This window comes from Podarcis liolepis (genome assembly GCF_965112155.1).
Source record: "Podarcis liolepis genome assembly, chromosome: 5".
Lineage (NCBI taxonomy): Eukaryota > Metazoa > Chordata > Lepidosauria > Squamata > Lacertidae > Podarcis > Podarcis liolepis.
In genome coordinates this window covers 53,676,175-53,690,608 of record NC_139556.1, presented here as the reverse complement: position 1 = coordinate 53,690,608, position 14,434 = coordinate 53,676,175, and the positions used below count along the sequence as shown (strand labels likewise).

General features: G+C 37.7%; 1 protein-coding gene across 3 annotated transcripts in view; it reads left to right on the top strand.

Moving 5' to 3' along the window:
* NHLRC2 (NHL repeat containing 2) overlaps nt 1–14,434 on the top strand; it is a 34,083-nt gene that overhangs the window by 7,163 nt on the left and 12,486 nt on the right. For all 3 annotated transcript variants that reach the window (XR_014526631.1, XM_083504795.1, XM_083504796.1), the window contains exons 3-5: nt 2,544–2,999; nt 3,595–3,716; nt 5,272–5,401. Coding sequence is in view for 2 of the 3 variants with exons in the window: in XM_083504795.1 (XP_083360921.1) it covers nt 2,544–2,999; nt 3,595–3,716; nt 5,272–5,401 (708 nt within the window). In the remaining variant the exon portion in view is untranslated. The remainder of the gene's footprint in view (nt 1–2,543; nt 3,000–3,594; nt 3,717–5,271; nt 5,402–14,434) is intronic.

Sequence of the window (14,434 nt, the reverse complement as noted above, 5' to 3'; positions counted from 1 at the left end):
ATACTCCCAGGTATAAGTGGGGTTAGTATTGCAGCCTAAATTTCAACATATAATGAGTTAGAACCTGTGTTTAATGTCAGGGCTCAGCCAAGTAGACATGTGATTTCTATAAAAATGTGCTAAGAGCCTTTTCCTCAACACTGATTAACTACAACCAAGTCCCATTCCTGGGATTAGGCATTCCCTTACACTCCGAGTCCTAGAATTCTGTAATTAATTACTGTGCCAAGCACAGCCTTGCAAATAAACCCACAAGTTACTAGTTTACCAGAGGAGGTATTAAGAGCTTCATTCCTTCTCCAGCAGCCTAATGATTAGGAGGCTTCCCTACTCTTGCAGTCTGCTTGGTTCTGCAGGAGACAGATGGAATATTTTGTTACTGGTTTTTATTCACCCTGTAATGAGTTTATATTGGCATGTATTTTAAGAATGGGAAATTTCACAAAAGTATCAGCATATCATATTTCCACACTGTCAGTTTAGTTCCTTAGGAAAGCAGTTCATGGGGCATTAAGACATGATAAAATAACGAGCGTTAGATACTGGTGTACAGCTGACACACAAATGGTCCTTGGAAGATGTGTATTGGCTTATAGAAAATAGAATAGTTAGATTTTACTGAGTGAATACAGCGGTACCTCGGGTTAAGTACTTAATTCGTTCCGGAGGTCCGTTCTTAACCTGAAACCGTTCTTAACCTGAAGCACCACTTTAGCTAATGCGGCTTCCTGCTACCGCTGCACTGCATAATTTTTGTTCTCATCCTGAAGCAAAGTTCTTAACCCAAGGTAATATTTCTGGGTTAGCGGAGTCTGTAACCTGAAGCGTATGTAACCCGAGGTACCACTGTACTTTGAACAAGTTACTATATTTAGCTGACTGACAGAGAATCGGAAGTTTTTTTCATCTTTTTTCTTTCTCTTCTTTTTGCTTTGGTAATTATAAAAATATACTTTGTATTGGGTATGAACTTTTGTATATCTTTTGATAGGTGTCAATAGATATAAAAACATTATAAAAGTAGAAAGAGTAGTTTGGTTACATGAAACTTTTCTGGTGTGGTTTATTGCCTTTTTAATATTTTATCTTAAATGCTTGAGAACATAGGTTTTTATCAACATTATTTATTTAAAATATTTATACCCTGCCTTTCCTTGTACGGTCTCCAAAGCAGCTAACAGCTTTTGTTTTTGAAATCAGCATCTATATTTTAGCAAAACATAAAACCATAGCTAAAAAAAACCACTTTGGTGAAATGTAGATTGAGGTTGGTGTGGAGTAGTTCCTGTTCCTAGAGAGATGAGTAGCTTCACGGATTACTGGTTAATTATATGCAACATTTATTCATATGTGAAACATTTAATGCAGAATGTTAATTTGGGCTTGTTTCTATGCTAGGTTTGCTTGGCAAGGTTTCAGTGATATATTTACATTTATAAATATATTTAAAAAGTAATGAAACCAGATAATGATAACTGAATTTTAGAACTACAAGCGTGACTCTCTGGAAAACTCAATTCCAGGAATGTTGGCATTGTGAGGAGGTAGTAACATACCTGCAATCGAACTAGGAAAAACTTTACAATGTTGTTTTGATGCTTGCTCTGGTCATTGAAGGCTGAATGTTCTCTAAGATTGGTGTGAACTGCTGACAAATGGCTGACCATCAGGCCTGGATTGCAGTAGCACTAAACATTATAATAGGCCCTCTATGATTGCAGATAAACATCCTCCACATCCAAGCCTATGGGCTTTCATCTTCATGCAAGTATGACACAAAGCCCTTTTTCTGTCTCTTTTGCTCCATGTGCTGAGCAAAGGTTTGTCTTAGCATATTGTGTGAACCAGCGAACCAGGAGCTGTAGCCAATGGAGTTTAAAAAATCAGAGAAAGGGAGGCTGCTGCAAGCTCTTTTGTGATTGCAGTTTGGGATGAGAATGTAGCCAGTATTTTTTTTTATAAGGAGAAGGATGCAAATATAGCTCACTTAATTTTTGTTCCTAATTTTAAATCCCTTACTAAGCCAGTTCTGGGTTTCAAGGCCCGCATACGTTGTGGTTGTGCCCATTTCTGTGTGGAAGTTTCAACTATTGTGTTACAAATGCTTTTTTGATTGCTCAATTCCTGCAAACCTATTCTTGATTCCCTTCTTTACCCCTTCTCCCATAGCTGATGGTTTCATTTAATTAATGGCCCTTTTTCTCATTCAGTTGGGATCTTTGATATGTTCTTCCTTGTGGTCATAGATGTACAAAGCAAATTCTTTCTCCTAATACTAACAGTGAAATGTTGTGCATATCTACTCTAAACTAAATTCCATAATGTTCAGTGGAACTCAGTCCTACTGTGAGGATTAAAACCTGAGCTTCTGAACTGTCCCCCCTCCCCCATATGCCGAATAACTACAAAATGATCTAGTCTAGAGTTCCATATAACCATTTAGGGAACTTGCCTTTGATCCAGCCTTATCGGCACTTTATTTAAATCTTTTTTTTATTGCCTTCAAGTAGCATTTAATATGTGTGTGTTATCTGTGCTTTCAGATGGTCTCCTTGTGGTTGGTGTCCATTCGGCAAAATTTCCAAATGAAAAGGTTCTGGATAACATCAAAAGTGCTGTCCTTAGATACAACATCACTCATCCCGTGGTAAATGATGCTGATGCAACTCTTTGGCATGAGCTAGAAGTATCCTGCTGGCCAACCTTGATCATTGTTGGACCTCGTGGGAATATGCTGTTCACTCTGGTTGGTGAAGGACACAAGGACAAATTATTTCTATTTACATCCATAGCCCTAAAGTATTATAGAGAACAAGGACAAATCAATGCTAATAAAATTAGAGCACAGCTCTATAGAGACTATTTGCCACCTTCGCCTTTGCTCTTTCCCGGCAAAATTACAGTGGACAACTCTGGGGACAGATTGGTAATAGCAGATACTGGACATCACAGGATTGTGGTTGTCAGGAAAAACGGTCAAATTCTGCACACTGTTGGAGGTGAGGAGAACTTAAATGTAGGAAAGCCTTTCATATTAGCTTTTATGCTGTCATGGCAGATCTTGAATTCTGTGCCGCTGGTATCCTTTCTAGTACTGTACTAGTAAAAGTGTTCTTAAAAACTGTTTTCTGTGCAGAGTGTAGCAAGTTCTCTGCTACAAGTGAATTGTTACTTGCTCTGAGCTTCCAACTAGGTACGGTAAATGCTTTTAATTCTGTTTTTACAGCTGTGTAATGCCTTGCAAAAGTTGAAACTTGAGGTTTTGCTGTAAAGAAAATCCTTGTAATTGCAGCTGGTTTGTTTTTATTGTATTGCCTACAAAATATTATTTGGAAAATGTACAAATCATATTTCAAGACCATTTGCACAAGTACATTTTAAATATGAATATTCTTTTACAATAATATACATTTTCCTTGAAGAAGATAAATGACAAACTCTTAAATCATTAAACAATGCAGGGCTCTCTAATTTTAGGTTGACTTCTAAAATTGGGTAAAGGTTTGCTCCTGAACTCTTATCAGCTTTTACGCTTACGTACGGTTAATCTTTTGATGCAAATTATAATTCTTTTTTGTTTTGTTTTCTTTTCAGGACCAAACAGTGGAAGAAAAGATGGGACATTTTCAGAAGCATTATTCAGTTCTCCACAGGGAGTGGCTATAAAGAACAATATTATTTATGTAGCAGATACAGAAAACCATCTGATTAGGAAGGTAAACTTTCCTAGCTAGAAAAAAATTATAGGAGAATGGCCAAATTCTCTTATGAGTTACATTGGTAAAATGGATGTGAAAGTAACTATGCAATGTATCTGAAAGTAGAATCTTGTCTAATATTTATAAACATGTTTCCAAAGTATTTGGAACAGACTTATTTTCCTTTTCACATATGCTTTTAAGGCAAGTTATTAGGTACAACAGTTTAATGCTTTCCTAAAGAGAATGGAATGCAATAATGCTGTGTGCCATGATTTCTCAGTTCCATTTTAAAATAATTGCATTTTGGCTCTACAAAACCATGTGTTTTGTCTCCCTGCCCTCTAGGAAATATCTAGGAATATAAGCAAGAGACTATCATTACTCAGCAGAGCAATGGAATTATAGGGCTGGGATGAAACTGGTTATCTCATTCAGCTCACTTGAATGCCAGACTCCTCACATGAGACCATATATACACCTCACAAATGAATATGCACATTATAGTTTGGCCCACATCATTTTGAATTGGAGTGTGCTATGAGCAAGAGCACATAAGATGTCCAAGTCAAAGTTTGTGGCCTAAATCTCCAATAATAATAATAATAATAATAATAATATAAACTGTTACCATGCCTCCTTGCTATTCAGGCCGCTTACAACTTAAATTATGTAAAATTAGGATTTTAGTATTTACCTTTTGATTTCTGTCCAGGTTATCATGTACTGTTTGTACATGTTTCAATCAATTATAATTTTACAGCGTGGATTAGTCCTGTGAATGTTGAATAACCTGTAGAAGTTCTTTTCAGTGACATCGTAATATTTCTCTTACTAATAAACACCATTATTATTTTTATGGGAATACATTACTTTATCCATTACCTTTTTCTTAAGACCAGTAACATTTCAGTAATATTTCAAGAATATTTTTAAGAATTAAAGATAGATCCATGTGAAGAACTATAAAAGACAAATTCAGTTAATCAGCTTCCCCTACCTACCCATCATACTGTATTTCAAATCTGAAGAACATGGAAGGCAATTGATTTGATTTACTAGACTTTTTATTTAAAAAAGTCTCCAGGCTTTTTATAATATTTATAAAGCAATAAAATATGATAAAGACACATTAAGACAATAGAGAGTAGCATATTTTTTCCTCACTTGGTAAATACAGTGGTACCTCGCAAGACGAATGCCTCGCAAGACGAAAAACTCGCTAGACGAAAGGGTTTTTCGTTTTTTGAGGTGCTTCGCAAGACGAATTTCCCTATGGGCTTGCTTCGCAAGACGAAAACGTCTTGCAAGTTTGTTTCCTTTTTCTTAACACCGTTAATACAGTTGTGACTTGACTTTGAGGAGCAACTCATAGAACACGGTGTGGTAGCCTTTTTTGAGGTTTTTAAAGACTTTGGTGATTTTTGAAGCTTTTCCAAAACTTTCCCGACACCGTGCTTTGCAAGACGGAAAAAATCGCAAGACGACAAAACTCGTGGAACGAATTAATTTCGTCTTGCGAGGCACCACTGTAACATAAAAAGCAAATAAAATTATTCTGATTTCATTCTAGATTGACCTCCAGTTAGAGATGGTGAGCACTGTTGCAGGAGTTGGATTACAAGGCACAGATAAGGAAGGAGGAGCCAGAGGGGAGGAACAGCCTATTAGTTCGCCATGGGATGTAGTCTTTGGAACGTCAGGTATTTTAATGAATGTCTGTCATGTGATGTTGTAACACTGCGTGGCTGCTGTGGTTATGTGGCATAATACTAATTTAAAGAGAGTACTGTCATTTAAAGAGAGTACAGAGACACACTTGACTCCAGGCAAGCTCAGAAAGAATGAATGAATCTTTATTTGCGTCAGCCATTGGCTATAGCAATAAAAAAAAATACAATATACAAAGAATAGAAATAAAAAGTCAGTTATATAAAATTCCAGGACTGTGTTTACCACCTTTTGTGTAGAAAAAGCATGTCAGAATTTTGGGGTGCTTTGGGGCGCTTTTTCTTTTGCACATTCTGGTTTGCTCCCCATGACCCCATAGACTGGAAAACGAGGCCAAGATATATGAAAACTTTGACCTGTTCAATTAGCTGGTTATCCATGCTCCATCTATGGGCTCTGTAGTTTCTTGAGAAAATGATGACTTTGGCTTTCTAGTAATTCACAACCAGCTGTACTCTCAGGCAATATCCTGACAATGCCATCATCAGTCTTTTTAGGCCTACTTTTGTATGGGATAGAAAAATGGCATCAGCTGCATATAATAGAATTGAGATGGGTTTTGTAGCCAATTTAGGGGCATGATACACTGGAGATGTTAGTCACTAGACAATATAATATATATATAGGTTGAACAGTGCCGGGGCTAGAATACACCCTTGCTTGACTCCCTTTGTGGCTGGTACAGATCCTGTAAGTTGTCCATTTGTGGAACAGCGCACTTTCAACACAGTATCTTTATAGAGGCATTTGATCAAGTACCATAGTCTTTTGTCTATACCTCAGACACACAATGGGAGGGCTTGCTGATCCTGATTGTGGAAATCACACAATATTGATTTCTCGCAAAGCTGCTGTTGCTGTCTAATAACAACAGGAAGTATTCCCCTGTACTGGGCCATGCTCACTCTCTTGCACATGTAGTGAATTCATGCAGTCTATTTTGTGAGAAAAGAAATACTTCTAAAGATAAGGAGTTTTTACTTTATAACAGTGGCTATGCCTAAGATTTGCTCTTTTGTCCCATCTGTTTGAGACTACTAACCCAAGGAGATAACAAGTGAAATTCAGTTAACTATGCCAGCTGTCTATTTTGTAAGGGATTTTTCTTTTCTTTTTTATACTAGTGCCAAAAGCCCAGATAGTCAAGCATAAAAGCAAGCAAGGAGGAAAGAGAGGTCCAAATTCCTCCCAGGTGCACAGGAGGAACAAAGCAAGTTGTGTGTGCATGAGCTTGAGGTTTGCTGTGGCTTGTTCACATCATGTTAAATTAAGTTTAGTGTGATGTTTGAACATTGAACATTTTGTTCAAACTTTCAATTATGTCCCCTTTTTTATCATGCTTTGTTAAAGTAGCATATTTTACTGCTTTAGAGTTCTTGAACAGAATTTTATATACATAGTTTTGGAGTCTTAGCGCTTTATTAATGGTCATGTACATTTCAGCTTTCTGTACCATTCTTTTCTATTTTTATTCAGTGCCACTGAAAGCAAGCAGTGCTAAATGCACTTTTGACTGAAGTGTGAAATGTTCTTGATAGCTCTGTGCCTTTCAGAAAGAAGGCAGCTATGACCCAGGCATTGTGATCTGCATGTATAACATAGATTCCAAAATATATGCATTTTGGTACACAGTTACATCTATTTATAAAAGCATCAGCCAGCACACATAGTCTTAAGTAAACTATATTGAAACTAGCAGGGAACAAGGAATATAGTCCTAATGAACTAGATACGTGAATATTTATTTTCTAAAATGTATGCACAGCATGATTGTGTAAAAAAACACACCTCAAAGTGATTTAAAGGTAAGGGGGAAAGGGACCCCTGACCATTAGGTCCAGTCGTGACTGACTCATCTTGCTTTATTGGCTGAGGGAGCCGGCGTACAGCTTCCGGGTCATGTGGCCAGCATGACTAAGCCGCTTTTGGTGAACCAGAGCAGCGCACGGAATTGCCGTTTACCTTCCTGCCGGAGCAGTACCTATTTATCTACTTGCACTTTGATGTGCTTTCGAACTGCTAGGTGGGCAGGAGCAGGGGTCAAGCAACGGGAGCTCATGCCGTTACGGGGATTCGAACCGCCGACCTTCTGATCGGCAAGCCCTAGGCTCTGTGGTTTTACAAGAAGATAAAACAATAAAATTACAACTGTACTTCAAAACATACAAAAGTTAAAATACTAAAACATGTTAAAATTACCTCAACTTCCTAAGCATCTGGGAAGGCTTGTCTGAACAAAACATGTTTTTAACATGCACCAAAAAGTGTTCGGTGAAAGCTCCTGCTTGATATCAATAGGTAGGGAGTTCAGAAATGTAGGTGCTGTCATAGTAAATGACCAAGTTCTTGCAGATGTGGAATAGGTATAGTGTGGCACTTGTAGTAGAACAAATTATGTCGATCGAAATGGTAGAATTTGCTCATGTGGGGTAAGGTGATCTCATAGGCAAATTGGTTCCAAGTTGTTAATGGCTTTGTTAAGAGGCATTGATAATTTATGTATTAGAAGTGTATGTGGCAGGAGACAGGTATCAGATTGAGCTGAAATTGAGAGATAGTGAGCCTGTTGCACACTCTATGCAAAGAGCTGTATTAGACCAGGGATTGTCAAGCATACCTGACCTCTCTTTGACTGCACGAAAGAGTTCTGCTTAAATGGTGGTGGTGGTAACCTGTACTCCATTTGATCTCTTTTCCCTATACTGTATACAGTTTGCTATTTTGGAAAGACTTTTTATCATTATGATTTTTCTTCCTGTTGTGCATATCTGAGAGTTGCATTTTGCCTCCTTGAGTTCTTTTGCTCAGCTGTAATATTGAACTGTGATGTCCTTGAACTGTGATAGGGTCTCTTGCTTGCTTCAATGGAGATGTGTGGTGGTGGTAGGGGGAACACTGATCTTTTGTGTAGCTGGACTGTAACCTAGTGTACAAGCTTAAGAGTCACATAAACCAATTTTTGTGTCTTGCAACTCCTACCACTGTTATGCAGAAGGTTGCCCACAAGAGAACGTGAGCCTCAGGTGCGAAAAGGCTCCCCATCCCTGTCATAGGTAGAAGTATGATTTAAATTCATCACAGATATTTGTGTTGGTTTTGTTTGTCTTCATATTGTCAGAAAAGTTAAGAAAGGGCTGGTTCATTGCTATATCATAATTTGTATGCACTCTGCTTGCAAGTAAATAACTGAACTTTGCTGTAAGATAATTTTCACCCTGCACTTGTATCCTGCAGACAGAAATGTGAATATTTTAAAAGACAATTATTAATAAAAAATATTTTATTTAGAAACATACAGTTGCTACATAGCCAAACCTGGTTTCAGTTCCCTACCTGTCTCATCATTAAGTAGTACTTCAGGGACGTGGGAGAAAATTGAGGCTGATCCTTTGAACCAGACAGCATTTTAATGGCGATACTTCAGGTTCATTTTTTATTTATTTATTTATTTACGGCTATTAGCCCATAAAATATGTACAAACATAAAAACACAGAGGCATAAGAACCGATATATTCGACACCAAAGGGTGAACATCACGGTTCATTTCACTTGTAAAAGGGTAATTGAACCCATGCCTGCAATAGTTATAAAACTTTTCTGTGTGCCACTACAATTAACTGTACGACAAATCTATGCAAAGTTCAGCAGACTTTAATTGTGTCTACAATGGCCAAGGTCAACAATGAGTAAATCACTTGACAGTGCCATGCATCATCATACTTCAGGTTTAAGGAGAGTAATTTATTGCAGCGTTACTGTATTGTGCTATGGTGCAATTGTGTGCCATATCGGTATGTAAATGAGCATTACTGCCTCATTTCTGTAAAAACAGGTTGATTACACTTCTGTGAAATTTCTGTAAAACCGAGTTGAGTAGAATCCTTCAAGACTTTCCCTGGAGGTGAATTTAAATCCAACTTGCTTTAATATGTATGCTGATCTTATTCATTGAATTAGTGCCACTGTATTGATAAAGAATTTGTTTCCAAAATGAGAAATCAGGTAATGCAAATATATTAATCACCATTTTGTTAACATAAACTCAACTAAAGCACTTTATAACCAAATAAAACTGAACAATTCGAGCAATCAAGCAACAGTATTGATAAAAATAAGCAACCGACCCCCCCAGCAGTGTTGAATACACTAGATTTTATTTCATGCAGGGAAGCAAAGGCTCTTTGGCACACTGTAACCAGGCCCTAATTTTAGGCTGTAATGTGGTGGAAAGAGAACAGTGGAAGGATGTTGATAAACTTTGTTAACATTAGAGCTATTCAATCTGGGGTCTTAAAACAAATAAGTAGAAATAGCTGCTGTTTCTGGTCATGTTTTTACTTGTTGAAAGTATGTTTACCCACTGTGTACAGAGGAATAGCTTGGGATGCAAACTGAACGCTTGAAAGATTTTAATGAAATCTCTTATAGGGCAGTTCCTTTCTCTAGGAAAGAATGAATATAGAGAAACATACCTGGCTCTTCCAATAGCGCTGTGTGAAAGTCAATGTGTGGTGTCACTGTTATTAACTTTGGATTTTAAAAATCCAACTTCAAATCTCTGCTCAACTATGAAGTGAGGGAGCGGCCTTGGGATAGTTACCGTCTCTCAGTCTAAACTACCTACCTCTGTGTTGTGAGGCTAATACAACCTCACATGGCATCTTGAGCTCCCTAGAGGAAAAGTGAGGTGTTAGTGACAGCTATTATTATTATTTAGACACTATCAGTTTGCAGTTTCCCTTGTTTGTGATCCATATCTGTTGCCCAAGAGAGATGGGAGAATGAGAAACAAGCCCGATTCTCTTTGAGGTGGCAACCTGTGTCAGATTTACAACTTCAGATTATCGTTAGGGCTCACTTAATGGAATGTTATCTCTATGTGTTCAAAAAATAAAGATTTCCACTCAGGTGAAATGTGCCAGATATACTGCAAGCCATAACCATTTCCCCAAATTTAGTTTTTGTGTCAAGGGATGTTTTGTATGGTGCAGCGTTCCATCATGTTTAAAGTGATACAGCCCTAGGCATAGGTTTACTAGGTAGGTCAGTCCTTTGTTTCCCTGGCCTGTTGTGTTGGGACTACTAGGGAGATCGCCCCCCAAGTAACTAGGATGGTAAATAGGATGGGCTGCTGCACACTATTGATAGTGGAGAAAGCTGGGCATATATATTGCCTACCTGAGTCAATCCATTTATAGAGAAATTGTTATCTTGGAATTCTTAGATAGAATGAAAATGACTCTTTTTTTACAGGAAAGGTAAAAGGAATGCAGTTAAGAGGACTATTAATCCATCACTATCTGCATTTTATTGTTGATTCATCTTTACAGTGGAGCTGTAATCGCAAAGCAAAAATAAAATGCTTTGATACTGCAAACAGCACTGGCAATGAGAATGAGAATGTATATTCCCTAATAAGGATAAGCTGTTGCTTTGAAACTACTCCTTAGCTGGAATGTGGAGTTTAACTGCATAAAAGTGAAGGAATTACTTTATTATTTTTATTAGGGTAGCTGTTTCATAGTAAAAGTGCTTTAGGTAAATCCATAGAAGGATTGTAAAGTGTAACTGGGGATTCTACTAGCATAGTGAGAGACATGTTTAAGTATAATATTTTGGTTTCCTCTGGGATTTTTCAATAAGGCTCATCTGTTGTATTAAAAAAAATCTGCAGTATGTCCACTTTAGATTAAAAAATAACATTCCTTGCTCATGGGCCAGATGAAACTATTTTGTAATAAGCTTATTGTTTAAACTAAGGGAGACTATATAAAATACTTCTGTATTTTAGTTCTTGTTTTGTAGACATTGAGCAAAGCCAATTATTTCCCGGATTTTTGGACTATTAATGGCTGTTGTGATATAGTAAGGCCTTAGTCCTTGCCATATCCTGCATGTGATTATAAAAGCAGTGAGAATCTCAATATAACTCTGTTCAGAACTGTGGAATACAATGAGTGTTTTATAAAATATTTGAGGAGGTACAGCTATATATGGTAATTGTTTTTCCTTCCTTCCTTTAATATAGCACATATTAAATACAGTTTCTTTTTCTTTCTTTGCTCAGTGACAAAAGCCATACAAGTTTCCGTTTTCTGTTTGATTTTTTAAAATGTTTTTTTGCGTCACTTCTTGTGATGGAATGCATGTTTTGAGTCACAAAAGACTCCTTTTTGTTCCAAAATCTCTCAGGAAATATAGTAGGAAATGTACTCTTTCTAGGATCTCTTGCAGAAGTAATTTTCTTAGAGGAAGATCTGACTAATTTTTTATTACTACATAGCCATTTTTTATGGAAAGACACTACTTTGTATTTAAAATGCTTCCATAAAATCTAAAATACAATGATTTTTTATCTTGATATACATATTTAACAATCTGCCTAGAAATCTGAACAATGATTTTAATTATCTTAACGCTTCCTAGGCCAGGTGTATGTTACAATTTTCTGTACCTCAGTGCTATATTGCAATAGATATAAATTTCTATACAGCAAAAAATCCCAAAATTACAGGGAGGGGGGAGAATTTTTATAAGTGAAAAGAAATACCCATGATTTGTATTTGGAGAGCTGTAGGAAGGTGTAAACAATGGAAACATTTCTAAACTCTGATTTGTGCAATCTCTCTCCCCTGTCCCTCCATGGCTTCTTCCTTAAATGACTGCTGCCAACAAGCAAAATACAGTAGACCCTCGGGTTACGTTACTCTCGAGTAACATAAACTTCAGGTTGCAAAAGTGGCAAACCCGGAAGTACTTTGCATGCGCAGAAGCACTCTATCGCACCGTGTGTGTGCGCAGAAGCGGTGCCTCTGGATACAGATCTTTTGGTGTGCGCTTGGACCCCCAGAACAAATTAAATTCATATCCAGAGGGTCCACTGTAGAGACAAAAGAATAACTGATTTGTCCAGCTCTTCTGTTCCCTGATTTGTCCAATCTCCCCACTCCCTCCCTGCATTGTTTCTGGCCAAAAATGGCTGCTACCAACGAGCAAAGCACAAAATAATCACAAAATGTGTGCAGACTCTGGCTGTTCAGATATCTGAATCAGCCATGCATATAATGAGGCTTGGATTAGTGAACTTTCACATAGCAAGTGTTCAGAAAGTGGGACCTGCGTGTGTGGTAATACATTGTTCACCAATAACAACCTACAGGAGTTGCAAGGACAGCCCATAATGACTGTGTGACAGTATTTTTACTTTATTTTAAAGCAACCGGTAGAAGAATAGCACGTACTACAATCCTACGTTGTGCTATAAAATAATGAAATACTGGGCACCTTTGTGCTGTATTGAGTGTAGTGCTTACAAAAAAAGGGGGCAACTTTGTTTTTTTAATCTCTGTAAAGATCGCAAATATCTTCCATTGTGCAAAATAGGCACCTTTATTTTACAAATATAGTTTATAGAGCCTCATAATTGTATTTATCAAGATCCTGTGACATTTTGATTGGTAATTGGAACAGATGTTAGATCATGCCTATAAACTGGCAAACTGGAAAGTTTGTCTTCCTCTCTTTTGTTTGTTTTTCTTCTAGAGCAGGGATTGTCAGCTGGCAGTCTGTGGCTTAGATACAACCCCTCAAGCAGTTTTTAATGACATATTTGTGTCCAGTACAGTGTTATGACTGAGTGCACGTGCTGCATACCTATTAGATTCCAACTGCCAACTTTTTTATAGACCTGACAGCTGTTTGGAATAATGTGGCATCCGTTTTCATAGAAAATTGACCATCCCTGCTGTACAGGGAAATCAAGTAGGTAAATATCTTCTGCAAATAATATCGTTACCATAAATCTCATTCAAGATAAAATATAATTTGAGGTAGCCTTAGTTGTATTAAAAAATTAGAGCATTCAGTTTAGCCCAAGGATAGAAAACCTCTGGCCCATAGATCAGATTAGACCCAGCGCAGATTCCAGTTTGGTCTGTAAGACCGCTTTCCCCAAACGATGCCTACCTGCCCCATTCCTGACATCACCTGTGATGCTAGGTGTTGTACAGGAAGTGGCGTGGCTGGAAAGAATCGGTTGGGAGCAAGTGAGACTTGCTGTCAGGACCAGTTAGTTGATCAGTGCTTAGAGGGAACTCCACTTGGGGTGAGGTTCGGCTGTGCTATGAAGTTCCTGATCGGAAACTCCAAAGCACAATCATTCTCAGCCCAAGCAGACTTGCTGATAGGCAGTTACAGCAAGCCTTGCTTGCCAAGGAACAGCTGGGAGTGCACTTTTAAGGCTCCCAGTTTTTCCTTAGCAACCATGTCTCTTACCTACCCCACAAAGCAGGGCTTGCTTTAAGCAAAAATATTCTTTTGCATCTCCAGCTTGAATTCTAGCTGGCAATACAAAGGTTGTTCGTCTGCAAGCACAGCTTGCGCTGTGCCCACAAAGGAAATACGTTCCTTTGCATTGCCAGTTTGAATCGAAACCGGCAATGCTATGGATCTTTCTCTGCTGGCACACCCCTGGTTTTGCCTGATTAGCTGAGAGTTGAAGAAGAGGAAAGCGTATCTTAGTTAGCATTCCATATGTGATCAAAGAGTAAAACCACTGAATTGTTTTCTTTTATGTTCATTGAATTTTAAGCATGCTTACTTTACATAAAATGTGTCTACTGTACTTTTGCATGTGACACCACAGCACTAACTGACCTTTTGAAGAGAAAGTTTACATCAATAAAATTTGGGGGGAAAATAAAATACACTGACATCTCAATCTTTATGCATGTTTATTTGAAAAAAAAGCTGTGCTGATTTTTAGTGGACTGTATTTTCAAGCCAGGGTGCATAGGATTGCAGCACTATGCAGCAGTATTTCAGTTATCAAGCCCAAATGTTAGTTCCTAAAAGTGTCCACCAGAATGCACTCTGCTTTCAAATGAAGCATTATTATAAATAAATGTGTTCATCACCTTTCAGGGGGAAATCCTGTGTTGTTCAGGAAAGGAAGGATCCTGAACCCATAACTGCTCTTTATAAATGCTTATTGGATCTTTGTAAG